Source organism: Cibotium barometz, chromosome 39, assembly GCF_041138505.1.
Source record: "Cibotium barometz isolate CiBa-2024 chromosome 39, ASM4113850v1, whole genome shotgun sequence".
NCBI lineage: Eukaryota > Viridiplantae > Streptophyta > Polypodiopsida > Cyatheales > Cibotiaceae > Cibotium > Cibotium barometz.
Window position 1 is genome coordinate 35,773,241 of NC_141084.1, and position 26,971 is coordinate 35,800,211.

A 26,971-nucleotide genomic window follows, 5' to 3' on the forward strand; every position below is an offset into this window, starting at 1 on the left:
GGCCCAACCTCCTCTATAGCTTGCCAAATGTGCTCGTATATCCACTCCCCTGTGATGCGCAAACCCAGAGCCGAGGCATCAACACTCGCACTAATGCCGTACCGGCACAAGACGAGACCAAGATATTGATCATATGCCGCCTTTTCTACATTGCACATTGGACAAACAAATCGATTATGTAAATATTTAGTAGACAACAATATTATACAAGTCTCAAATCATGATTGAGAATGTATCAAAAGATCAAAGCAAGGGACCATTTGAGAGTCATGACTTACTAGGTCACTCCATCCATCGGAGATGATAGAGTATCCATATCTTTGCCAACATGCTCTCAATCCCGTCAACTCTTGTTTGATTTGGTTCACTTGAGCGGTCAAATGTGTGGTTCTCAAGGACTCCAAGTTGACAGGATGCATGCCGGTGGCTCCCACCACAACCGCCGCAACTAAAGCATTGTAAAACTTATGGTATGCGGGCACACGAGCAATGTTAAAGGGAAGATTACATTGGTAAGAAAATTGTTGCTCCGCAATTTGTGCCTCTTGCTTGAGCTTTGGAACGTATAGTGATGCAAGTGTAGTTTGAGTATCATACACAAGTTCCCTAGCCCTCTTCTTTGTATAGACTTATGTGGGTCGTGTGCTAGAAGGCATGGAAACATGTGTCTCTTGATTTTTATCTATTGGGAGGTTTGATAGAGACTCACCCATAAGAGGAGAATCCGTCGTAGCCGCACGTGAGTGTGTAGGTGTATCCCTCGATGTAATTGGTGGTTGGGAGCTCATAGCACCAACATTTGAAGAGCTTGGTGGTTGTGAGCTTGGGACCGATGGTTGCCCGCCTCCTGTTGCACTTTGCTTTGAGGCTTCGAATTGCCTCGCTGCCTCTACACACTCATCAATGTGCTCTCGGGGTAGTGAAGGGCACAAGAGTGGGAGCACTTCTTGCCATTTTCGCTCCAAACCACCATGAGCAAGAAAAATAGCATCACTCACATGATAGCATCCGTGTGATCCTTGCTTGTCCTCCCATGCGAAGTGAGCTCTCGCATGGGTGCTACTACCCCGCAAGACATCTCCACACAACTTGCACACTACACATATCGAGCCGGAGGTCCTGTACTTGTGGATGAATAGAGTGTCATCCCACACATTCTGGGCATTATCATTTTTGTTGCGGCGAGGCATTATAGAATTTAAGAATAGGGTTAAGAAGAGGAATTTTGGAATTAGGGAAAAAAGGAGATGGGAGAATTGAGGAAGGAGAAGAAAATGGAAAGGAAGGAGAGAAGATGAGGAGAAGAGAAGGGAAAGGAAAGAGAGAAGATGAGAAGGGAGGAAGGAGAAGAAGGTAGGAAGAAGAAGAAGAGGGGAAGGAAGGAGAAGAAGGTAGGAGGAAGAAGAGGGAGAGGAAGGAGAAGAAGAGGCGGAAAAGTAGAGGTGAAGGAAGAGAGAACAAGAAGAGAAGGAGCAGTGAAGAGAAGGAGAGGTGAAGGAAGAGGAAGAAGAGAAGGCTGAAGAAGTAGGTGATTGTCGGGCTGGTGGGCGACTGGCGAGTGGGTGACTGTTGGGTGGGCTGCAGGCGAGTCGGCGACCGTTGACGTGAAGGGCACGTGCCACGGAGAAGCGAGCGCACAGAGTGGAAAAAAACACGCCAAAACGCGCAATGGGTGAAAAAACGGGCAAATCTAGATTTGGGCGAAACGTCTCGAGTCAGGTGTTTTGCTTGTTTCGTAGAAACGTTTCAGAGATTTCGTTGGTGCGTAGCGTTTTTTTGTGACATGAGTTTACCATTATACTTATTGAAGTTCATTTTCTCTAGAAAAGGACTTGAGGAAGCCGTTGGTGTCATTCTTGCATCCAAAGCCGCAAGGTATCTTTCGTGTTCCACGCGTTGCCTGGTGTCATCTTGTGCAGCAACACGGGCTATTGCCGCACGGTCTTCCATTTGTTGAATCTCCAATGCACGCATTTGCACCTCGAGCATAGAACTCGGTTGTGGTCGTGACCCTTCAAAAGGGTCATTTTTTGGAGGATGTGGAATCTGGGAAACGGAAGGAGAGGAAGGAGGAGACGGAAAAAGAGGAGCTGGAGAACGGGCGCGCTCTTCCAGGGCTAAGATCTCTGCCTTTTTCTCTTCCAATTTGGTACCCTGTTCTGTGATTGTTTGCATCATCTGTTGGAACATCTCCGATACACTCATGCGTGATGCCCTAGATGGACTGCCTGGTGCACTTTGGTCCCAAGGAGGTCGTTCTCTCTTGTCGTCGTAGCTTGCCATAGTAGGAAAATGCACTTCCTTTTTGGAGCGCAATCGGACCATCCATTGTGTGTGGGAGACTTCCGGAGGCTGAAAACAACTGTCCTTTGAGGAGGGACAAGAGTCGCACCGAAAGGGGGTGGTCCACCGAAGTCTAGAAGCCAGCCACACAAGCGAGATTCTTTTTTTCTAGTTTTTCTGGCTGAATCTTCACACTTGAAGAGGCTCTGATACGAGTGTAACATGCGGAAGCTCTGGGGTTGAATCGGTAACTTCAATGCTCAGATTTCAGCAATCTTTCACGACGACGAACATAACGCACAAAACTGAAGTAGATGTGCAGAAAATAGAGAGAGAGAGAGGACACAATATTGGATCCCGAATACCCTCTATAGGGGCCCTACCACGAATGGTGTATTTATTTTATTAGAATGATGCAAATCAGCAAAATAAAGACTGAAATCTTGACCTTCAATGTTCACCTTGACTGGAACACTCCCTTGGCTGTCCTGGCCCTTGGAAGGCAGCAAATCCTTTGTGAAATATGAGATGCCTTCATCGTTTCTTGGCTGCAGTATTTATACTCCCAAAAGCTTCTAGTCGGGCAGCAACTAAAACTCCTCCGACTAGTCGGCCAGCCCCAAAGGCTAGGCCAGACTGTGGGCCAGCCCAATGGGCAGCCTGCGCAGGCTTTACAGCCCGAGTGTGATGGCTGGACAGAAGCGAAGGAAGGCCAGCAGCCCCCAGTGTGAAACGAATACATAAAAGAGCATTAAATACAATTTACACAGGGCTGCCCAGGCCTGCCATGCTGGTCGACAGGCTGTCCAGCCCTAAGGCTGGCCGCCTTGCTGTCCAGTCCCCCCTGGGGCTGGCCGACAGCATGGGCCTCTTAGCCCCCTCTAGGATGGCCTCCAAGCCTTCCCATGAGATATGCAAGGAGTCTTATTCTGGGGGAGCCATAAGGGCCGCCTCCTCTTCTATATGCAACCTAAATGCACCTAAATAGAAGTCTGGCATCCAGTTGCAAACTAGATACACAGAACATCTGTCATCACTCCATAGGGAGACTCACGGTGCGGTTTGGCACTGCCGTGAAGGACAATGCACACCTGACCTCGGACGTATAGAGTGGAACCCTGGTTGACTTGTCCCAGACTGAGCTCACATGGGACCAGTTTCCAATGCAAGTCCTGCACCTTCCTGTTTAGATATATCTACGTGGCATCCAAGTGCGAGATGCACGTGACATGCTTTGTGGGCTGTCTCCTTCTTTGACTTGGGCAACAAAGCCTACAGTTGATCATCATTTACTTTGTCATCCTCACATATACGACCAGTGTACCTGGTGTGCCAGCTTTTGATTTGGATCTGGACTTGGACTTGGATCTGGATTTGGATCCAGACTTGGATTTTGGATATTGGATCTGTTACTAGCCCGGTGAGAGATTCTTATGGGTCATCCCCGTGGTGTGCTCGGCAACAGAGATCTCGTGTCTCGACATCAACTTACATTGACATATTTGTTTGCTTTTGTATTCATTGGTTGTATTGACCGTGGTTTGATAAGCCTGTGGATTGTTCTTGAATAAATTCCTTAAAAGGGTGAGGGGCGTGTTCCCTGCTCAGTGTGTTTACTCTGCAAAGCTCCCTGATCCCTTCTCTCTTTCCCCCTCTCTATCTTTATCTCTTGGATACGTGGTTGAATCTTTCACGACACACCCCGCTGGACTTACGATGGTATCATAGCAGGATTTCTCTTGAAGAAACTTTCTTGGGGTGACGGAGACATGTCGAAAATAGAGGGTAACCAAGGACCGAATGAAGGGAACAACTATGAGGTTGATCCAAGACTCCAGGACGATCCATTTCTCATGAGACCGGGACCATGACATCAGCAGAGTACCATGGAAATGCAAAAAGTTTGTGAATGGACTACAAGCAAAGCTTATGCAAGTAGTGTATATGGCTGGTCCAAAAACTTTGGAAGAAGCTCAAGACAAAGCTTTGCAAGCCAAGGTTTTGTACATGTCTTGGAGGGACGACAAGACAAAGAACGACAATTGGGATCCACCTCAAAGGAAGAAGTCTAAAGACCGATCCCCATCAAGAGCTGAGTCTCAAGAGAAGAAGGATTGGAGTGAGGACCCTCTACTCTTTTAAAGAAGATTGTCCCTTAGGTAACGTGAGGAATACGCCAAAGAAGGGAAGTGTTTCCAATGTGGAAAGAAGGGACATATGGCTGCAAATTGTCCTGACAAGCCAAAGCAAGAAGCCAGAGAGACCGGAAGATCATCAAATTGACATCTTGCCAGGAAGTTTGTTAAAAAGAGATTGCATTGGAGCAGACTTATACCATGAGGGCCATGGTGTGGCCTATGAAAGTCTTAGATTAGGATTTCAAGGATTGTATTGGAACAGATTGTAGAATGAAAATTTTGTGACTTTTCTTGTCATCAAAGAAGATTCTTTTATGAAGTAAATCTGTTTGTGTAACAAAGGACTTGAAGCCAAAAGTGACTACAACTTAAGCTTGGGAGAAGCTACTAATTGGCCTAGCAGAAAGAACATTAAGTTTTAAGTTCAAGAATGTTTGGTTTGTCAGAAGGTCAAGTTTGATCGACAAAATCTAATAGGATTATTGCACCCATTGAATGTTCTATGGGAGAGTATTGCTATGGATTTTATCTTTGGATTGCCACAATCAAGGAATGTTAATATATGAACCTTTTTGAGGATACCAAGAAGATTAACCATGTATGTCATCGGTTGGGCCTTTCAGATCATTGGAGGATACATAATGCCTTCCATGTCAGTTTAAGGAAACCATACACAGGATTATCACCGAGGGAGCCTGGATTAGAGGATCCACCAGAGCTGGAAGTACAAATATAGACGTCCTGCGATCAAGACAGATTCAAGAGGGAGCTGGAAGTACAAATATAGACGTCTTGCGATCAAGACAGATTCAAGAGGGAGGGATTGTACCTCTAGTCCTCTTCGTTATATATATATATATATATGTATGTATATATATATATGTATGTATATATATATATGTATATGTATATATGTATATGTATATATGTATATGTATATATATATATGTATATATGTATATGTATATATATATATATGTATATATATATATGTGTATATATGGCCTTTCAGATCATTGGAGGATACATAATGCCTTCCATGTTAGTTTAAGGAAACCATACATAGGATTATCACCGAGGGAGCCTTGAGGGAGCCTGGATTAGAGGATCCACTAGAGCTCGAAGTACAAATATAGACGTCCTGCGATCAAGACAGATTCAAGAGGGAGGGATTGTACCTCTAGTCCTCTTCGTTATATATATATATACATATACACATATATATACATATACACATATATATACATATACACATATATATATATATACATACATATATACATATATACATACATATATACATACATACATACATATATATATATATATATATATATATATATATATATATATATATATATATATATACATACATATATATATACATACATATATATATACATACATACATACATATATATATATATATACATACATACATACATATATATATATACATACATACATACATACATATATATATATATATATACATACATACATATATATATATACATACATACATACATATATATATATATATATATACATATATATACATACATAGTTGTTTCTCGTACCGGTACGAATGGGTTCGTACGGCACGATACCGTACGGTATCATACGGTACGAGTTTTTTTTTCAAAAAAATTTTTCCCTTGATTTTTTTTTCCAAATGCTTAAAAAAAATATAGAAACTATGCTTTACGAAGATCCCAAATGCTCGCAATACTTCGCAACTTTTGTGTCCACTCAGTATTCCATATAGGGTTGTTGAGAGACCTAAAAAATATGACGAGGTAGACTGGTAGTGTACACTTGATTGGTAGGATGAGAGAATCTTGCTACATCACTTGGGGATCCCTGGTATAGGTAGGCTAGACAATTAGATTCTCAAGTTATGTACGAGGGAGAAGATTTGGACATGGCCATTTTGATCTAGAGAGGAGTCCCTAAACTTATCACCCTAGATGCACTCCTCGTATTTGCGCAAGGACGGTCCCTTAGTCATAAACGCTACACTGGGAGATCTTTGGTATTGCATTACCCATCCAGGTTCTTTTTTGGAGACAATCGGGAGATCCAACCGGGAGAGACACATATTCATGTTCTGGTTCCTCAAGCACTGTAGACTCCTTCCCTCCCAACCTTCCCTCACATTCAAGCTTGAAGCTCCATAGGTTGTAAGTGTAAAAAATAAAAACCGTATTTTATCGTACGATATCCGAAAATTTCATATCGTACCAAAAATTCCCGTACGGTATCGTATCGTACGGTATCGTATTTTGGTACCGTGACAACCATGTATACATATATACATATATATATACATATATACATATATACATATATGAATGGAGTTGATCATTATTTGTCTTATATAATGATTATTTGGACATGCTCTAGTTTGGGTGGTAACAATGCCAGATAGCCCAAGGAGCAAGATTTGTATTTGGCTGGCAATGATGCGAGATGACCCATTGGACGGCAACGATGCCATATATTTTGGACTTTATAGTCAGGCAGTCATTGCGGCCTAGATGACTGTATTGAACTTCATAGTCGGTCAGTCATTGCAACCAGATAGCCCAAATGACTGTATTGGATTTCATAGTCAGGTGGTCAATGCAACCGGATGGCCGAGATGACTATTGATGAACTCTCGGGTGGTCCTAATGACCAGATGGCCTTGAGGATAGTGTGAGCAGTTTTCCTCGGGAGCTAGATAGCTCAGCATGGTTTTCGATGAAACTAGACATTACAATCCATGAACAGGAGGATCATTACTTGTGCACTGCGTACTGATGCATGCTTGAATTTCCTTGACTTTGTGTGCTGTTTTTGATGTGTGGACAATGCTTGGATTTATGGCATGTGATAGTCCACTGGACTCCAGACTACTTGGCCAGTACCTGGAATATCCAGTAGATGCGAATGATACATACCTGTTTGTTGACTAGCTTCTGTCTAGTTTTTGCAGGAGGTAAGTATGCATTTATTTTATCCAAAACATGTGACAGGAGTATCATAAAGAGCAAAGCCATTGGTCAAAGATAAGATAAAGAGATGTTGCCAGATGGACAGATGACACCACAGATACGGGGAAAGCATAGTTGTCACGGTACGAAAATACGATACGGTACGGTACGATACCGTACGGGAATATTCGGTACGATATGAAATTTTGGGATACGGTACGATAAAATACGGTTTTTATTTTTTACACTTACAAGCTATGGAGCTTCAAGCTTGAATGTGAGGGAAGGTTGGGAGGGGAGGAGTCTACAGTGCTTGAGAAACCAGTACATGGATATGTGTCTCTCCCGGTTGGATCTCCCGATTGTCTCCAAAAAAGAACCTGGATGGGTAATGCAATACCAAAGGTCTCCCAGTGTAGCGTTTATGACTAAGGGACCGTCCTTGCACAAATACGAGGAGTGCATCTAGGGTGATAAGTTTAGGGACTCCTCTCTAGATCAAAATGGCCATGTCCAAATGTTCTCCCTTGTGCATAACTTGAGAATCTAATTGTCTAGCCTACCTATACCAGGGATCCCCAAGTGATGTAGCAAGATTCTCTCATCCTACCAATCAAGTGTACACTACCAGTCTACCTCGCCAGATTTTTTAGGTCTCTCCACAACCCCATATGGAATACTGAGTGGACACGAAAGTTGCGAAGTATTGCGAGCATTTGGGATCTTCGTAAAGCAGGGTTTCTATTTTTTTTAAGCATTTGGAAATTTTTTTTCAAGGAAAAAAAATTTGGGGGGGGGGGGGGGGGGGGGGGGGGGGGAAACCTAACTCGTACCGTACGATATCGTACGAATTCGTACGGTATCGTACCGTACGACTCGTACGTACGAATAGGTTCGTACGCGTACGAGAAACAACCATGGGGGAAAGACCAAATGCACTAGCTCACCAGACATGGCTAGTACTCGGGACATATGGCTGTACTTGGAACATATTGAAATGCTTGGAACACTTACATTCCACAGTTGAGGACAACTGCAATATAAGAGGGAGGGAATGTAACTATTTGGCGCTCCTGGCTCTATTTCATATAATAAAACCCTTGTCCGGACACTAGATAGGTGGAAGAAGGCATGGGGATAGGGACCATAAGGTTTGCTCAAGAAAAAGCACCAGTCTTGGTAAAAAAGCAAGAAAAAGTGAAAAGTCAAACAGGGTTGACCGCGAGCCAAGGGCACCGCTGGCAAGAGGAGACTGAGTTGGACCAAAAAGCTAAAAGCCGCTTTTTCAAAAAGCAGCTCTAGGGCCAAAAAGCAAGGCCTGAAGTTAGAAAAGCAAAGCTAAAGAACTTTGACAAACGTTGAGTAATATTTTATTATTAAAAAGCAAAAGGAAAAAGCAAAGAGTAAAAGGCAAAAGCAAGAGCATGGATAAGCTTTTGGCAAAAAGCAGGGCTCTCTTCAAGTATAAAAGACTTGAATCTCTCTTGTAGGACCATGAGGAAGATCATTGAAGGAGCTTGAAGATCATCTACTTCATCATCATCGTCATCATCAAGATCGTGGGGCTCATCGTCATCATCGTCATCAAGGGCGTGAAGAACTTTATTATCACCAGGGTGTGGTTGTTTGCATCACTTGCGGTACATCAGACCGCGGTCGTCGTTGGTTCCGCCATTCTCTGTTGGGCTGCACCACCCAACTGCACCTATTTGTGTCATTTTTTGCCGCCTGCTTGTGTGCTACTTGCGTCGCTCGTTAGCGTTGCAGCTAGTGCCACCAGCGTTGCCAGCCAGCCAAGCGCCAGTCTCCATCGCCCATCTGCGCCACTTGCACAGCTAGCATCGTGACATCGACATCGACAAAGTTGTTTGCTTTTGTATTCATTGGTTGTATTGATCCTTTCTTGATAAGCTTGTGGATTGTTCTTGAACAAATTCCTGAAAGGGGGCAGGGCCTGTTTCCCGCTCAGTGTGTGTATTGTGCAAAGCTCCCTAATCCCTTCTCTCTTTCCCCCTCTTGATCTTTATTGGTTGAATCTGTCACGGACGCCCCCCTTAGGCTTATAGGTTGATTGCTACATGCACTTATCTGATGAATTCTCCAAGTGGGTTAAGAGGATTGACTCTAGACTGACCTCAAGTGGGTTAAGAGGACTGACTCCAGACTAACCTCTATGGCTCGGAGATTGACCTTCATAGCTTGTGCCTGACTGTCCTTGGGCTGTTGGCTCACAATGGGGTCACATCTTATGACAAATATTCCTATAAAAGGTACTATTTTTGTACAAAATGTTGCTGTGATGATGATGCCAGTGTGTCACTGTGTACCCGAGTGCAGGGTGCACATGGCATACACTTGCCACCTTGCCTTTGACCCCTTCTTGGCTGTTCTAGCCCTTGGTTTTTAGCACTTGTAGAGAATATGAGATGATTTATGCTTGGGGCTGGAGATCTCTTATCTAGGACCCATATATGCTAGTCGGTTTGCTACTGATGCTGTCGGCCTACTCACGACTGGGATAATTCAGATTTTACTCGATCGCTTTCACATGTGTGAACATGGCAGCCCTCGCTGCTGGCCTGCACCTGCTATACAGATATGGCCACATGGCCTCCAAGTGTGGGATGCACGTGACATTGCAAAAGCCTTCGCATGTCAGGCCACATATATGGTTGACAAGCTCTAAGATGGTTAGATGTTGTCAACTAGTCTTGCTCTAAGGTTCTCTTGCAAGAAATCAGCTTTTCCCATTGACAGCTAGGTGAGAAGTGTCAAATTCAGCCTTGTGCCTCCTCTTTTAGCACCTTGTCCAGATTTGGAGTGTTCTATATGCACAGCTCCCAAGCATGCTTGCTATAAATTGTCTGCATGTATAAAAATCAGGTTCCAATTTTGTGAACATGTTATAAGTTGTCTGGTCTCTTTTAAATGAGGGGTGGACTTGCAACCATACAGTAATAAATTACTAAAAGCTGTAAATGAGTTTCACACTTATCACCTACAAAACTCATAAGACAATGCTTTAGGCCAAAACAGTTATGCACACACACTTCCACAAGGTGCCTAGGCATCCCCGGTCCCATTGACAATCATGTGCAAAAATACGAGGCCTTGTCAACACAACAAAAAAAGTGCTACACAAAAATAATGCCCAGACATGCATCAATTATGCATGTGCACAAGTGGACTTGGAGAATCACCCATCTGCTTTCTTGTACTTCCCGTATTTGATTACCAAAAGGAGTCTGCTTCCAATGTCATGTGCATCCTTGAAGGGCAACAGATAAAGAACTAGTTTTGGACCAGACTCAGGAGCTTGTGCTACTTGTTGGACAGGAGAGGCTTGTGGAGAGAACCAGGTGGCTGTCGGCCACCGCATGAAGGGGTTCTATCTTCTGTCGGCTACAGCAGATGGACATTTATTTGTCCAGGACTTGGCCAACAGCAGGTTGACCAGTTCATAGGGACTCCCAAGGCCTGTATAAGGCATTGCTTTCTCATTGGTTAGATCATTCAGTCCACTAGGGGCTGAGTCACTAGTTGTAGGACTTTTGATGAGTCAAGAACCCTTTTGATGGCAGCCAAAGGCTGGCCTAGAATTGTACACCTTATTTTTCTACTTGATGAATCTACCGAAACTCAGCTCTCTCTCTTCTCTCCATCTCTCTTGCTTGCGTTTTGCATCTGGTTGTTCCAGGATGGTGTTTAGGGCTTAAAGAAGACTCCAAGAGCTTCCTCATGTTAATGTCACATGCAGAAGCTCTGGGAGTCTTCTTTCAGTGTAACTTGGTTGAACACAATGCTAATCAATACACTTAAATACACCAAGATTTGATGGACAACATGCTCAATACAAGAAGTAATTTGCTGAATTGACAAGAGACACACAATGAGCCGGAATGGCCGGCCTCTCCCTCAAATAAAGTAGTAGGGTTTTCAGCAAAAAGAGCAGAAATTACAGCAAGAAAGAGAGCTGTTTTGCTGAATTTCATTCATTGGGAGGGTGTAGGAGAGTGAATAGCACCCGGAAACACTCTTGGAAGCTTGGGAAACACCCTACCAAGCTTGGATATGGAGTTGGGAAGGAGAAAGTGTAGAAAATACAGCCCAAAAGCTCTCATGAAGGAGGTGCCTTCTTCTAGAGAGAGAGGGAAGAGTGAGGTGGTGAGTCATCCACTCTAGGTGGCAGGCATGTTTTTTGTGGAGCAAGCTAGAAAGGGCACATGGCTGGTTACTCTCTTTGTACAAAGGGGATAAGGTCTGGCAGTGGACATTGGGTTTTGTTCACCTTGGGACATCAGTGTGTGTGAACACTGGCCTGGTCATAATTTATAAGTGAGTTTTGGTCGCCCAAAACTTAATGAAGTGTGTATACACTCACTTATAAATTAGTGCTAACTCTTAAGACTAGGTTTACCACCTGTCACATGCCACATAACCATGTCAGTAGATAGTTTCACATGCACGGTTCGCAGGCGGGCAGCCCCTTACCTGGAACTACACATTGGTCAAGCAAGCATGAAAACAGCATGCAATTTCAATTGCAAGCAAGCACATAAAGATGCTATGCAATGCAACATTTATATGGACAATCCCCGTTCATGAGACTATACCAAAATAGAGGTGCTCTAGGAAGTACACAAGGTACTAGACCTAATGGAACACCAATCCACCAGGCATTTCTGGGCATGTACACAGAGGCACAAGTCCGAGCGGAAAGCCAAGTCCACAGTATCACATGAGTGGCATTAATCCTCGGCATATACAACTACCATGGATGCATGTACATACATGATGAGAAAGCACGTGTGGACCAATTGGGTGACCAAATGGTGACATCCCCCCCGGCTTCTAAACAGTTGTCCGCAAGTGAAAAGCATCCAAATATGTATGTAGCACATGCGGGCAATCTCTAAAGAACTCTTTATCTACCCATTTAGCATGGATGGGAAGATAGTTCTTAAACTTCACAAGGTAACGCATGGCAACTTTGCGTGTATCAAGCTTGCGTTCCTTGTGATACACAATCTGCTCTTGCTGCAAGATCTCCTCAAGCTCATCCACTTGTGGTGGATCCTCAATGAGCGGTTCACTGGACTCGGGCTCTACATACTTACGAAGGAGACTCACATGAAAAGCATTGTATATGTACCAATGGCTAGGCAATGCCAATCTGAAAGCCATTTCATTGATCTTCTTGATCACTCGAAAAGGCCCATAGTACGTGGTCGCAAGCTTAGGATATGCATCCTCTTTGCCACGCCTCTTTGCAAGTCTGGCTTTCTCAAATTTCAGCAATACCCAATCATTCTCTTTAACATCCAATTGCCTTCTATGCTTGTCGGCAGCCTTTTTATGTTTGTCTTGTGACCTTGCAATGGCTGTCCGCACCGGAGCAAAAGCAATATCCAAGTCTCTTACATACTCATCAGTTGCAAATATCTCATCTTTTGTGCAAAGGATGGGTAGCAAAACCACCCTACCATAAACAATCTCAAACGAGGCCTTTCCCGTAGATGCATGCAAAGTACTTCTCCCAAGAAGACTTCTGATCCGCCACATAACATTTCAAGAGATCCAACACGGCTGAATTTGCAACCTCACTTTGCCCATCCATTTGAGGATGATAAGCTGATGAGAAGTCCAATTTGGTGCCTATGTTATCAAAATAAGGCCCGCTAAAAGAGACTTGTAGTCCTGGGATCTCTATCCTCCACAATGGACTTTGGCATTCCATGATGCTTGAACACTTGTGCAAGATATATTTTAACCATATGCTCAACTTTGATGGTCTTTTTGACCGGCAAGAAGTGAGCTTGTTTGCTAAACCTATCCACAATTGTCCAAATAGCATCATTACCCTATTGGGTCCGTGGCAAGTCCATAATGAAATCCATTGTAATACTTTCCCATGGCCGCGTGGGAATAGGCAATGGCTGAAGCAAACTTGGCATCTTTTGCCTATCAAATTTCACCTTTTGATAGGTGATACATGCACGTACATGTGTCTCTATGTCACCGCTCAAAAGCCCTCATGAAGGCGGCGCCTTCTTCTAGAGAAAGAGGGAAGAGTGAGGTGGTGAGTTGTCCACTCTAGGTGGCAGGCAGGTGCTTTGTGGAGTAAGCTAGAAAGGACACATGGCTGGTTACTCCCTTTGTACAAAGGGGATAAGGTCTGGGTGGTGGACATTGGGTTTTGTCCACCTCGGGACATCAGTGTGTGTGAACATCGGGTTGGTCATAACTTATAAGTGAGTTTTGGTCGCCCAAAACTTAATGAAGTGTGTACACACTCACTTATAAATTAGTGCTAACTCCTAAGGCTAGGTTTATGACCAATACTTACCACTAAAAAATGCCACATAACCATGTTAGTAGACAGTTTCACACGCAGGTGTCCCCTTATCCAGAACTATACATTGGTCAAGCAAGCATGAAAACAGCATGCAATTTCAATTGCAAGCAAGCACATAAAGATGCTATGCAATGAAGCATTGGTATGGACAATCCCCGTTCATGAGACTACCAAAATAGACGTGCTCCAGGCAAGTACACGAGGTACCAGACCCAATGGAACACCAATCCACCAGGCATTTCTGGGCATGTACACAGAGGCACAAGTTCCAATGGAAAGCCAAGTCCACAGTATCCTATGAGTGGCATCAATCCCCGGCATATACAACTGCCATGGACGCTAGTCCAATGTACATACATGATGAGAAAGCACGGGTGGACCAATTGGGTGGCCAAATAGTGACATTCAGCCGTAAACACCATCCTGGAACAACCAGATGCAAAACGCAAGCAAGATAGATGGAGAGAAGAGAGAGACCTAGCTGAGTTTCAGTATATTCATAAAGTACAAAAAGGTGTACAAGTCTAGGCCAGCCTTTGGCTGCCATCAAAAGGGTTCTTGACTCATCAAAATCCCTACATCTAGTGACTCAGCCCCTACTGGACTGAATGATCTAACCAATGAGCAAGCAATGCCTTAGGGAGTCCCTATGGAGGACTGGCCGACCTGTTGTCGGCCAGGTCCTGGACAAATAAATGTCCATCTGCGGCAGCTGACAAAAGATAGATCCCCTTCATGCGCTGGCCGACAACCACCTGGTTCTCTCCACAAGCCTCCCTTGCCCATACAAGCAACACAAGCTTCCGAGTCTGGTCCAAAACTGGTTCTTATCCTTGCCCTTCAAGGATCAGCCCTGGGAATGGGCATGCACATGACATCCAAGTACAAGATCATGGGTGCCTGTGGATTCACCTCCGGCCTGCACCTAAATTCTCCAAGAATATCAAACATGAAAGCACAAAAAACAATAGGTTTCTAGTGACCGTAGGTCTCGGGGCCAAAAAATACTCCCGAGTATTATTAAGAGTATTTGTAGGTACATCCAGCTGTAGAGTCTCTTGATAGGTACATCCACCTTGCACAAGAGTTCTCATAGGTACATCCGCCCTACATAAGTCTCTTCACAGGTACATCGGCTCTGCACGAGTTCTGACAGGTACTTCCACCTTGCACAAGTCGTCACTCTAGTACATCCTATCTGCACAAGAGTGCTTACAGTTATGTCCGCTCTGCCCAAGTCTCTTTACAAGTCATGTCACAGATGTTGTTGACCAGCTCTGGGGCATGCTCAGATGTTGTCGACCAGCCTTGCTGTAGGTTTCTCTTGCCAGAAATCAGCGCTACACAAGTCTCTTCACTGGTACATTCGCTCTGCGCAAGAGTTGTTACAGGTACATGAGCCCTGCACAAGTTGTCATTGGTACTACATCCGCCCTGCACAATAGTGCAGGTACTTCCGCTCTGCACAAGTCTCTTCACAGGTCAGGTCACAGATGTGATCGACCAGCTCTGGGGTATGCATCATATGTAACACACAGAGAAGCGGAAACAGAAACATGCTGTACTCCAGCGTGTAAACTGAGAGATTTGAGGGCATCACAGGATGTGCTTGGGTACATAGGGTGTACCAAGACAAAGCTATGGCTCACTCTCCTTTCTTCGAAGTGATCATTTTCATAGTATTTTACAGTTCCTTAGTCATGTCTTTCAAGAACTGTTGTTTTTAAACGAAGATAAGCAGGTTTGAGTTTCATTTATTGTGCTTTCAATGCAGGCGTTTCATGTGTTTCACACCTCATGCCTGATAGATTGGATTCTTCTTTGTGAATCCAAGTTTTGGAGTTGTCGTGTTGCAAAAAAGGATGCCCGCAGAATGAGGGGTCAAATAAGCAAGAAGCCACGAAGAGGGAAAGCAAAAGCTACAGCTGGGAACAGCGGACCCCTTTTCTGTCCAGAATGTCAAGGTACTGGTGTGGAAGTCCGTTGTAATCAGTTGGAACAGCCTCGTTATCGTCTTGCACAGGTTAGAGCCAAAGCTTTTGGCTTTGTTTTCATATTGTCTGGGTGTGTCTTACTTTTGTGAGGTTGAAGGCAAGTCACTGAGCATCCGATGCAGGTATTCGAATGGATTCTGGAACTCATTCAAGCACGCAGATCATGGATGGGCCACCCTGAGCAGCAGCACATAAACAGTAGAGGGTTGTTATTCCTGTCGGATTTGCACTCTGGGAACACAGTTTTACCCCTTGGATCTCTGCAGTTCTATGCTGCAGGTAGCTTGGAATTTCTGGCTTCAGCTGCTGTTATGAAACTGCCTCTTCAGAATACTTGAACACCGTTTGATCACACTTCCCACAACTAGACAGGAAGATGCAGAGTGTCTGTTGTTCTGTTGTACTCTAAAGTAGATAAGAATTTGGTGTAAATTTTTTGAAGGGAGAATTCGGATGTAACTTTAATGGTTAACTTGTAATAATTTTCTCGTTGGGTCTTCTTCTTATTAATGTCTTACAGGAGACTAGTGATCCTACTGTTTCCTTTTATTTTTTGATGTTATGTTGTAGGATGTATCTTGTATCAATCACAGTACGACTTGTCAGCATGTATTATTTTTGGCCAATTTCCTTCACAGACCTTAACACCTCTCTCTCTCTCTCTCTCTCTCTCTCGGGTTTGGCCTCGTGGTTTGGCATTCAACATTAACTTTCTTTAGCTTGAGCTTTTGTAAGAACGAAGCTACTTGTTTTCTGAACAGTAAAGTAGATATGAAGCTAGACAGGACTGTTGGAACATTGCGATTATACCTTTCTAAAACTTTTTATTATACTGTGATTGGTGTACTGTGCATCATTGTGTTTTAGGTGAAAATCCTTGTATTAAGGTCTTTACAGACTACCCCTGCCTGCTAAAACGTTTTGAGGTTTTGACAGAACAGTAAGTTGATATGAAGCCAGAAAGGACCCCCTTGGAACATTGCGGGGGTTTTGTACCCGTCTAAAACGCTTTATTATGCTGTGTGATGTGTTTTGTAATTGGTGCACCATTGTGTTTTAGGTGAAAGTCCTTGTATTCAAGTCTTTACAGACTACCCCCACCCGCCAAAAGGCTGTGAGGTTTTGATTGAATCCTATGATGGGCGGGAACCTGTCCATCTCATTTTATGCTAGCCCATCATTATGGAAAACTTGTGCTATTTCTAAGTATGTGATCCACACAGTGACGCATTTTTACACTTGAGTGCTGCCGATAAGCTAGCATTTATATGTTCAGGTGATGAAGACATCATGTTTTTTTATCCTTCTTTTTCATATGTTCAGATAAGCTAGACCTGATGTTGGGGGGTGCAAGCCAGGATGTGGGCGATTTGGGTGTAACTTTAATGGTAAACTTGTAATTATTCTTCTCTTGCGCTCTCATTGGGTCTTCTTCTAATGTATGTCTGATAGGAGACTAGTGATTCTGGTGTTATTATTTGATGTTGCTTTGTAGGATGTATCTTTTATCACAGTACTAAATGTCAGCTTGTAGTATTTTTGACAATTTGCCTTCACAGACATTAATACCTCTCTCTCTCTCTCTCTCTCTCTCTCTCGGCTTTGGCATTGTGGCTCAGCATTCAACATTAACTTTCTTTAGCTTGAGCTTTTGTAAGGATGAGGCTATTTGTTGTCTGAACAGTAAGTAGATATGAAGCTAGAAAGGACCCTTGGAACATTGCAGTGGCTTTATGCCCATTTAAAACTTTTTTATTAGCCTGTGATATGTTATGGCGCACCATTGTGTTTTAGGTGTTTGCAGACTACCACCAAAAGCGGCGAGGTTTTGGCAGAATCCTATGATGGGTGGGAACCTGTCCGTTTCATTTTATGCTACCCCAACATTATGGCAAATCTGTGCAGTTTCTTCACGAATTTTTGAATTTGACTGGTGCCTATACGCTAGCATTCATATGTTAAGGTGATGGAGATTTTTTTTATTTATTATTTATTTTTATTTTTTTTGTGCCATGTTTTTTCATATGCATTCTCAGATCACATGGCTAAATCTGCAACTTCCAATTTTATTATGATCTTGGTGTTGAACAGTATGTCATATCTTTGTCATTTCTTTTTTCATTAGTTTCAAGGTGCTGAACGTGCCTAGGGTATGGATGGGGTGCGCAAGCCCTTATGGTGGTGGCGAGAGGTGCATGTTACACCTCAAACTAAGCATAGATTCTCTCCCGGAGAGCCTTGTGAGCTGCCCAAATCTTCTTGCCCCCAAATGGTTTCTCTCACATAGAGAAAAGAGTTTGTTGCTCTCATCGAGACACCCTAGTCATAGGGCTGTAGTAAAATGCTCTACTAAATTTATCAGATTGTTGATTCTAGTTGCCCATAATGTTGGACACATGCACACTATTTAAATCTACACAATGTAGAATCCATAAGCTAGACGTGCAATGAGCCTTTCTAGGTCGCTATAATACTTGTTGGTCATGACCACTCCCAGCTAGTTCAGGTGAGCACAGTTTACTCACGGGCACTTTTTCCATGTGGTTGGACAAAGGTTTTTTCTTGGTGTGAATACATTTACGTGTGTTGGGCACTTTGCCCTAGGCTATATCTTGTACTCATAGTTCTTTTGTACTTATCATTATCATAAGAGTACTTTCCAGCAACTAGCTCTCTCTCACGTGTGTGGTTCAAGCTGTGTGTGTGTGGTGGTGTACATGCAAGCTCTCCGCAACCCAACAGTCGTATTAGAGCCATTTGGGGTTAGGGTTTCACCCACCTGCTCTATCAGAGCATTAGTGTTAGGGTTTCTTCAATTGTCTATTGCGTGCATTAAGGTTTCGTACAGCCTTGCATCTGTTGAGATCTGTCGCCACCCTTTCGCCCTGTGCCGCCTCAGATCTGCCTGGCGTTGCTCGTCTGCAATTCGCCGCCCCTGTGCCGTCTCAGATCTACCCGGTGCCGCCTATTTTGCTGCCCTTGCGTCGCCTCAGATTTGCCTGGTGTTTCCTGTCTGCTGTTCGTTGCCCCTACGTCGCCTGCTCGCGTCGCCTCTTCACCACTCTGCTGTTCAACTACAACATCTCTAGATCTGTAACACCCCATTGTACCTACTGTGTAGTCCGTACAGATCTGCATCGATATCAGCATCTTCTTCTCGAAATCAGTGCCATCAATAATGAGTAAAGTTGTTTTGCTATTATTTCTAATGTTTGTCAAATATTGTAGTCAAATATTGTAGAAATTGTTGAAAAATTAGCAAATTGATAGCATTAATTTTGGGGCTTTTCGTGATTGAGCCTGAAATTGCGACATTGACATTGATTTTCTCAGATTTGGTGCATAATTACACTAAAAAAAAATTTAGGGATTTTGTAGAAATCAACACTATTTGCAGGGTTACCAGAGATATTTGCAGGCATTTTTGCTATTACAGGTACATTGCTCTGGCATTGGGGCATTTTCCTCAATTTTTTGGGTGTAATAACATTGGAACACGTGATAGACACAATTGGGGCATTTTTCCCAATTATTTGGATGTTATAGCATTGGAACAGGTGATAAAGGCACAATTGAGGCATTTCTCCCAATTTCTCGTGTCTCAGCATTGGATTGCAGATTTTTGCCTACGCATTTGTGACAACCATGTCTAGGAATACTAGTGATTTGTTTGGTATGCTCTCCATTGATGATAAGTTGGAATGCTCTCCATTGATGATAAGTTGGATGGCACTAACTATCCTATGTGGGCATATATGATGAAACATGTTTGCAAAGAATTTATGGGTCTGTATCAGGGGCTGATGTCAGGCCTATTGTACCTGCATGAGCAGCTACTAGTACTTCAGGAACCGTTGATGCAGGTGATGATGTATCTTCACGTGGTGCTACATCTTCTGCACCTTTGCCACCCACTCCAGAACAGCTCAGATGGGATGCCAAGGATGCTCAGGCACATGCTTTGATTGCACTTTCATGCAAAAGGCAGGTTATACCACACATTCGTTCATGCACTTTTGCTAAGGGTGCATGGGATGTACTTGCTTCTTTGTATCAGGTTCGCAATGAGGCTCGTGTTGCCTATCTTCACAAAGAAGATTGAGTCTGAGCATATGGATGAGGGTGATATAATGGACAAGTTCCTTATCCGCATCAAGGATTTGCGAGAGCAGCTCATTAACATTGATGAGGTCATTCCAGATGGTTCACTTATATTGACAATGCTTCACGGTTTGCCAGAATCCTATTAGGGTTTTGCTACTACTCTTCGTCTACTCATGAAGGGTAATCCAAATTTGTATACCTTTGATGAGTTGGTGACTCTCTTATTGTTGCAGGAGGAGCAATCTCGTTCTAACAGGACTACTATGCTTTCTGCTGATCAGGCACTTGGTGCCTTTGATCGAAACAAAGGTAAATCTGGGGCTGCATCTAGTGGTAAGCCTAAGGGAAAACCACATACCCATTCAGATTCTACCTTGTCTAAAGAGGGTGAAACCAAGAAAAAGAAGAGATGCAGCTATTGTAGAAAACCTAGCCATCTTATTGAGGAATGTAGGAAGCGCATTGAGAGTGAAAAGAAAAAGAAGCAGCAAGGTTTGGCTGCTACTGTGTGGACACTAAAGAAGAGGCTAACTTTGCTTATGAGGGATATGAATTAGTGGTTACATGCAGTTTGCCTGCTTCTTGTATGTCTATCTCAGCTGGAGATTGGTACTTTGACAATGGTGCTTCTAAGCACATCACTTCTTGCAGAGATCTATTTGCCATTTTACAGGCTTCACCTCCAGGTGGCATAGTTATGTGTGCCAATGATGCCTCTTACTCCAAAGGCATTGCCAATGTGGAGCTAAGAGCATGTAATGGGGATAGTTTTACTCTTTGTGACACTTAATATGTACTAGGCATTAAGAAGAATCTCATTTCTGTTTCAGCCCCTGCATTATCTAGGTTTAAGGTTCAGTTTTCTGACCATTGTTGCTCAGTGTATGACAGCAGAGATTCAGCTTCTCTTATGCTTTCTGGGACCTTCTGTAGTGGCTTGTATAAGTTTGACATGTATGACAGGAGAACTTATTCTCATGATGCTATGCTTGCATCCACCTCCAGTGTGTTGACATTGAGTTATGGCATGCTCGGTTTGGTCACTTGAATTTCCCATCTCTTGTACACTTGCAGAAGCAAGGTATGGTGCATGAGCTTCCTCCTATGCAAGTTCTCTTCATGCATGTATGTGAGGGATGCATCCTTGGAAAGATGCACAAGAATTCCTTTCCTAAAGATGGTGCTATGAGGGCTGTCCGTCCATTACAGCTCATTCACAGTGATGTTTGTGGCCCCATGAGGGCTCCATCTTTTGGAGGACACTTGTACTTCATCACGTTCATTGTTGATGACTACACTTGGTTTTGTTGGGTGTATGGTTTAAAAATGAAGTCAGGTGCCTTTGCAGCTTTCAGAGATTTCCGTCCCATGGCTGAAAATGTTTGTCGACACAAGCTTCACATTGCGTTCACAGCTTACATTGTAATTCCCATCAGTGTACTACCCCCTATACTCCTCAGCAAAATGGAATTGCAAAAAGAGACATAATCATACACTTATGGAGATGGCACGTTGCGTGCTCAAGAGAGCAAGGATCTGCCCAGTAAATTTTGGTTTGAGGAGGTTATCTGTGCCAATTCTGTGCTTAATCGTTGCCCCATTAAAGCCTTGAAATATATGACTACCTATGAGGCATGGAATGGTAGGATTCAAGTGGTGACTCATATGAGAGTCTTTGGGTGTTTGGCATATATGCATGTTTCACACAACAAAGACATAATCTTGATGCAAAGGCAATCAAATGCATTTTCATTGGTTATAGTACTGAGAGTAAGGGATACATACTCTATGAGCCTAATACAGGCAAGATCATTGTGTCAAGAGATGTTATCTTTGATGAATATGCATCTCAACCACTTGTCTCATGTACCAGACAACCATCTATTGGGCCGGAAGATGTGTTTGATACTTTGTTGCCTTTATTCAATTCCAATGTGGATAATATAGAGCCAATTTCAGCTCACTTACAACCACCTATGCTTGTTGAAAATCAGCCAGCTGAACTTGCCCCAAATTGATCCTGAAATGCCTCAAATTGATTAGGATTCCTTGGGTGATGCATTGGCAGAGGATAGGAAGTCAAAAACTGTACCTAGATGGCTGGTTGAGACTTTGAGTGATAGCAAACAATCTACATTTATGCCAAGTCGTACACGTGCTGCTTCTCGCCATGCATCTTCACATTATGTGGATGCAGCTCTTGTTGCCACCACTTGTAATGAGGAACCCATTTCTCATGTTGATGCATTGGAGGATGACAATTGGGTGGCAGCCATGCATTCGAAGTTGAACTCCATTGACAAAAATGGTACTTGGGAGTTATGTGACTTACCTCTTGTTGGCAAGCGTGCTATTGGCACACAAAGTGGGTTTTCAAGCTAAAGCGTAAGCCTGATGGTTTAGTTGATTACCATAAGGCTCACTTGGTCACCAAAGGATATGCCCAACGTGAGGGCATTGACTATGAAGAGACATTTGCTCCCACTTCACGTATGACTACCATACGTACTGTTATTGCATTGGTTGCACACAAACAATGGCATGTACATCAGTTGGATGTCAAAACTGCTTTTTTGAATGGTGGTTTGCAGGAGGAAGTTTATGTATCTTAGCCTCTTGGCTTTGTTCAAAAAGGTGCAGAAAGTAAAGTATGCCGTTTACGTAAAGCACTGTATGGTCTTAAACAGGCTCCTCATGCTTGGCACCACAAAATTCATGCATACTTGACTGCCAAAGGGTTTCAGAATAGTTCAGCTGAGAGTACACTTTATGTATGCCATATTGGGAACAATGTTCTCATCCTTATTCTTTATGTGGATGACGTGCTTGTCACTGGAAGAGGGTGATATTTCAGCTTTTAAAGCTGATTTGCAACATGCATTTCATGTCACAGACATGGGGCATTTACATTACTATTTGGGCATATAGTTTATACCTTTTGAGGGGGGTATCATGTTATCTTAGTGTATATATGTTGAGCAGCTCCTTGAGCATTTTCACATGATAGATTGTAAACCTATTTCTACACCTATATGGAGCCGAGCATGCTGGTGAGTCTTTTGATGTTGCCACGTATCAGCAGAGCAGGCTGTGGGATGCCTTATCTATTTATGCTCTACTTATTTGGACATACAGTATGTTGTTTCTCAGTTGAGCAGAATGATGCATTGTCCGAGCACTATGCATTGGTGGCAAGTGTGTAAGCGTGTCTTTCGCTATCTTAAAGGCACTGCAAACTTTGTCGTGTTTTATGGCAGTTCTTCTACACCATGCTTGCTTGCATTTACAGACGGTGATTGGGCAGGTTGCTATGACACACGAGTGTCAACCAGTGGTAACTATTTTCTTCTTGGTGACTCATGCATCTCATGGCTCAGTAAGAAGTAGCCTATAGTGGCCACTTCTAGCTGTGAAGTTGAATAGAGGGCAGTCTTTACAACTACTATGGAATGTGTTTGGCTACGACGCCTTTTAGCTGATCTTGGTGTTGGACAAGAGTCCCCTACCACCATTTACATTGATAGTAAGAGTGCTTTGGAAGTTGTACGAAACCCTGTATTTCATGCTCGCACAAAGCATCTTGAGGTTCACTATCATTATGTCAGGGGGAAAGGCTCCATACAAGAGAGATTGACTTGGCTTATGTGTCTACACATGCCAATATAGTAGATGGGTTTACAAAGCCTCTTTTGAGAGAAAAGTTTGAGGCTTTCCACAAAGCTTTGAGCTTACAGCCTCTACTAGGGTAGTCTGCTACACCCTGTCTCCGTTCACACCCACCATTTGCTTGAGGGGGGTTTGTTGGTCATGACCACTCCCGGCTAGTTTAGGTGTGATCATAACTTACTTACATGCACTTTTTCCCTGTGGTGGCTGGACATAGGTTTTTCCCAGCATATCTTGTACTCATAGTACTTTTGTACTTATCATTATCATAAGAGTACTTTCAAGCAACTAGCTCTCTCTCATGTGTATGGTTCAAGTTGTGTGTGTGTGTGGTGGTGGTGTACAGGCAAGCTCTCCTCAACCCCAACAATACTAAATTGAAAATCTTACAAGCTGTTACCCACTTCGTAGGCTAACATGGTTTCACTCGCTCGACCTACTGTAAGGGATTTGCCATTTTATCCATTTGAACCGGCCCTTATCTTTTGTAAGAAGGTATGGAACATATAAAGCTGTCTTACCCAGTGCTTAATGTTAATCAGGAAACGTCTAGGCACTTTGTGTACATAGTTACTTAAGACTAGTAATAGAGGCTGTAGTTTGGTTGGCAATGTAAATACTAGTCATTTGTATATAAGTAATTTTGGACAATAAGCAATACACAATCATTCCCTTGCAATAGTTTACTTGTGAGCTCCCTATCTTCCTTCCTCTTGGTTGCTTGGATACTATTGGTCTTACATGCTAGATGGATGCTTGTTTGAATAGGTTTGATTATAGGTTTTCCTCTTCCATTAGCTTCTTCTTCCCCCACCTTTTGTGAGAGAACCATTGTGAAGAACCATCTTTTTTTGCCTCTTCCATCTAGGCATAAAGAGCTCTCCCTTTACCCCTTTGGAAAAGGAGCATTTTGGTAATGACAATGGAGTAAGGACACGGCGGGGAAGAGGTAGTGCACCTATGGAAGTTGTAGTTTGTGGTTATAAGGGCAAGACCCAATGACACATGCTTCAATAAGGCGAAGGTAAGCACTTGAACAAATTTGCCCCCCCACTATAAGGTATTGGCCTAGGGATTAACTCCCTCCCTCCATCCATTCCAAGCAATTGAGATCATATATTGATTAGGAAGTTAACATTCCAAAAAACATACGGTTTTGGAGCCATTGGATGTGTTTGTTTGTTGATTTTGATTCTTCTTTTAAATTCATTTGCATAAGTAGTTTCATCTATTGCAACAGCTAAACTTTGCACTAAAGTGCTACTATAGACCTCTCACCCAAGACATTATCTTCTAAATCAACAAGAAAAAGAGGAGAAACGAGAGGCTGACAATGCAAAATAGAGAGTATGCCTTGGGACCACCCGATAAAAGAAGACCCAAAGGGGACATATACCCCCAAGCATATAGATCTCCGTACAGGCAGAGATCTGTACAGAGCTCTGTACATGACGTAGCCAATCTCTTCAATGTGGCCAAACAAAAACACCATGGAACCTGCTCAACTTGAGCGAGAGTGTGATGTGGCGAGCATTGGCAGACACCAAGGTTAGCCACAATGTTTTATCTTAGGAGACGTGGAGCTCGTTAGGCCACTCGTCCCTCACACCTTCCACAACAACCATTACCATGGTAAAAAATTCCCAATCCATGACTATTGATTGTTTTGAAGGAGAGTTTCATATTGGATCTAAACTTGCAGCATGTAAGTTTTACATGATTCTTGCAACAAGTACAATGAGAGAGAGAGCATCCTCCTCGGAAGGGGATGTATTATGGCCACTGATTGCATCACTGGTAAAGAAGCACCGCATCGCTTGAGCTCCACTACTATGGAATGGTTACTCTACCTTTGGTAAATTAGATTATCCCAAATATATCAATATCCTAAGCCTCTTCCTCCACTTACAAGTCATCACCTAAAGTAATCTCTAATATTACACAACACTCTCGCCTCGCTGCCACATCGACTACCCCCTCAAACCTACATGGAGATCCTAAACCTCACTAGGGTGAGGACGAAGACCACCTCCCAAATCTCAACCTTGGTAACCCTTCGTTGTGAGGAGGAGGGCCCTAAGGAGTGAGTACCCAAGGGTACCCTAGCTAGTCAAGGAAAGTATGATGTTCATGAGAAGACATGGCATCCACCTTTTGGCACAAAGTCCAACAATGAGCGGGAGCCCCATGTAACAGAGTGCTACCCAAACCTTGAGCCTTGTTGGACCCTATTTTGGAGCCCAAGACTTCGATGCAAGGAACCCGTCGGTATGGTTCCCAAGAGCCTCATTGTCCACACAACCTTGGAAGCCAAAAAGATCCAAGCAATGTCCTCACTACCCAGTGTTACCTCAGAACAACATTGGGATTCTCACAAAACTGTTAGAAGCATAAGGATTCTATGAAGGGGGCCATGGTTATTTGCATGTTCATTGTTTTGAGCCAAGGATTAGCATATCAATTATGATTAGGAGTGGAATCCACTCAAATATGAGCATTGGGCTTCATTAGAGGGGATTATCAATTTTGCTCATGCATTTAATATTTTTTTCATGCATTCTTGAATTGGTAGCTTAGAAGCATGAAATTTCATTTAATAAACAAGAAGAAAACACTTAATTACTTACATAACAACCATTCATTAGGATTAGGATCATTAATGACACCTCATCAAATTCAAAAAACTACAAAAACCACCAAAAGCCAGGCCAAACTAGCTCTCAAAAAGTAAGAGACATGAGCACACAATCCTGTACAAAAAGATGTGAGTTTAGACATGTGAGCCAACAAATGTGAGCTTGGAGACACGAGTCGAGTCTACACACGTGAGCCTAGAGAAGATCAAAGAAACCCGTGCCCCGGACCCCACAAATGCATCCTTAAATAACAAATCCAAGTGGGTGTGGAGACCCAAGGCCTTGCCTCTGACACCACCCTCAAAGTTTAAGCAAGAATGGGGAGCAGTCGTCAGCATCCCTATCATGCGTGCCAGTCTCGAGCTAGTGAAGAAAACGGAAGAAAACTTGGTCATCCCACTAAGCTTCTGCGTAGTAGTAGTTGCACCCTCAATTTTTCTAAAGTCAAGTAGGAATGAAGAGTAGTGGTAGTACCCCTATCGTGTATGCCAACCACTCACCAATGAAGAAGAAGGCAGAAGAAACCCTTGTCACACCATCAAGCCTATATGCAGTATAGTCGTTCCCTTGACTTTTCTTTGCTTAGATGAGCTACCAAGGCTGCCAAGTGTTTCATTGTACCTCATAGATACCCCCAAACCTATAGGGATCCCCACAGTTGACAGGGAGGGAGGGCGGTGGGGAAGGAGATGAGAGAGAGCGAGAAATCATGGGGGGGTGATCCAACAGGGCACTGACCACCTCCTTCCTACACCACACACACACACACACACACACACATACAGAGATAGACACACACACACACACACACACACAC

At 43.3% G+C, this 26,971-nt stretch overlaps 2 protein-coding genes across 3 annotated transcripts in view; both read left to right on the forward strand.

The window, feature by feature from the left end:
• The window catches only part of LOC147616031 (acyl-UDP-N-acetylglucosamine O-acyltransferase), a 55,770-nt gene extending 39,388 nt beyond the window's left edge, over positions 1-16,382 (forward strand). The window contains exons 3-4 of the mRNA XM_086778683.1: positions 15,529-15,777; positions 15,871-16,382. Of these exons, the coding sequence (XP_086634809.1) occupies positions 15,529-15,777; positions 15,871-16,086 (465 nt within the window). The 3' untranslated portion in view covers positions 16,087-16,382. The remainder of the gene's footprint in view (positions 1-15,528; positions 15,778-15,870) is intronic.
• Positions 16,383-19,543: 3,161 nt separating this feature from the next.
• On the forward strand, positions 19,544-20,776 carry LOC147616032 (uncharacterized). 2 transcript variants are annotated; one of them, XM_086778057.1, is made up of 3 exons: positions 19,544-19,700; positions 19,806-19,978; positions 20,134-20,775. In XM_086778057.1, exons 1-3 carry the CDS (start codon positions 19,552-19,554, stop codon positions 20,148-20,150), a joined length of 339 nt encoding a protein of 112 aa, XP_086634183.1. In that variant the 5' UTR covers positions 19,544-19,551; the 3' UTR covers positions 20,151-20,775. The 2 variants fall into 2 exon arrangements, with proteins under 2 accessions (XP_086634183.1, XP_086634182.1); XM_086778056.1 differs by having other exon boundaries at positions 19,806-20,776.
• The last annotated feature ends 6,195 nt before the right edge of the window (positions 20,777-26,971 follow it).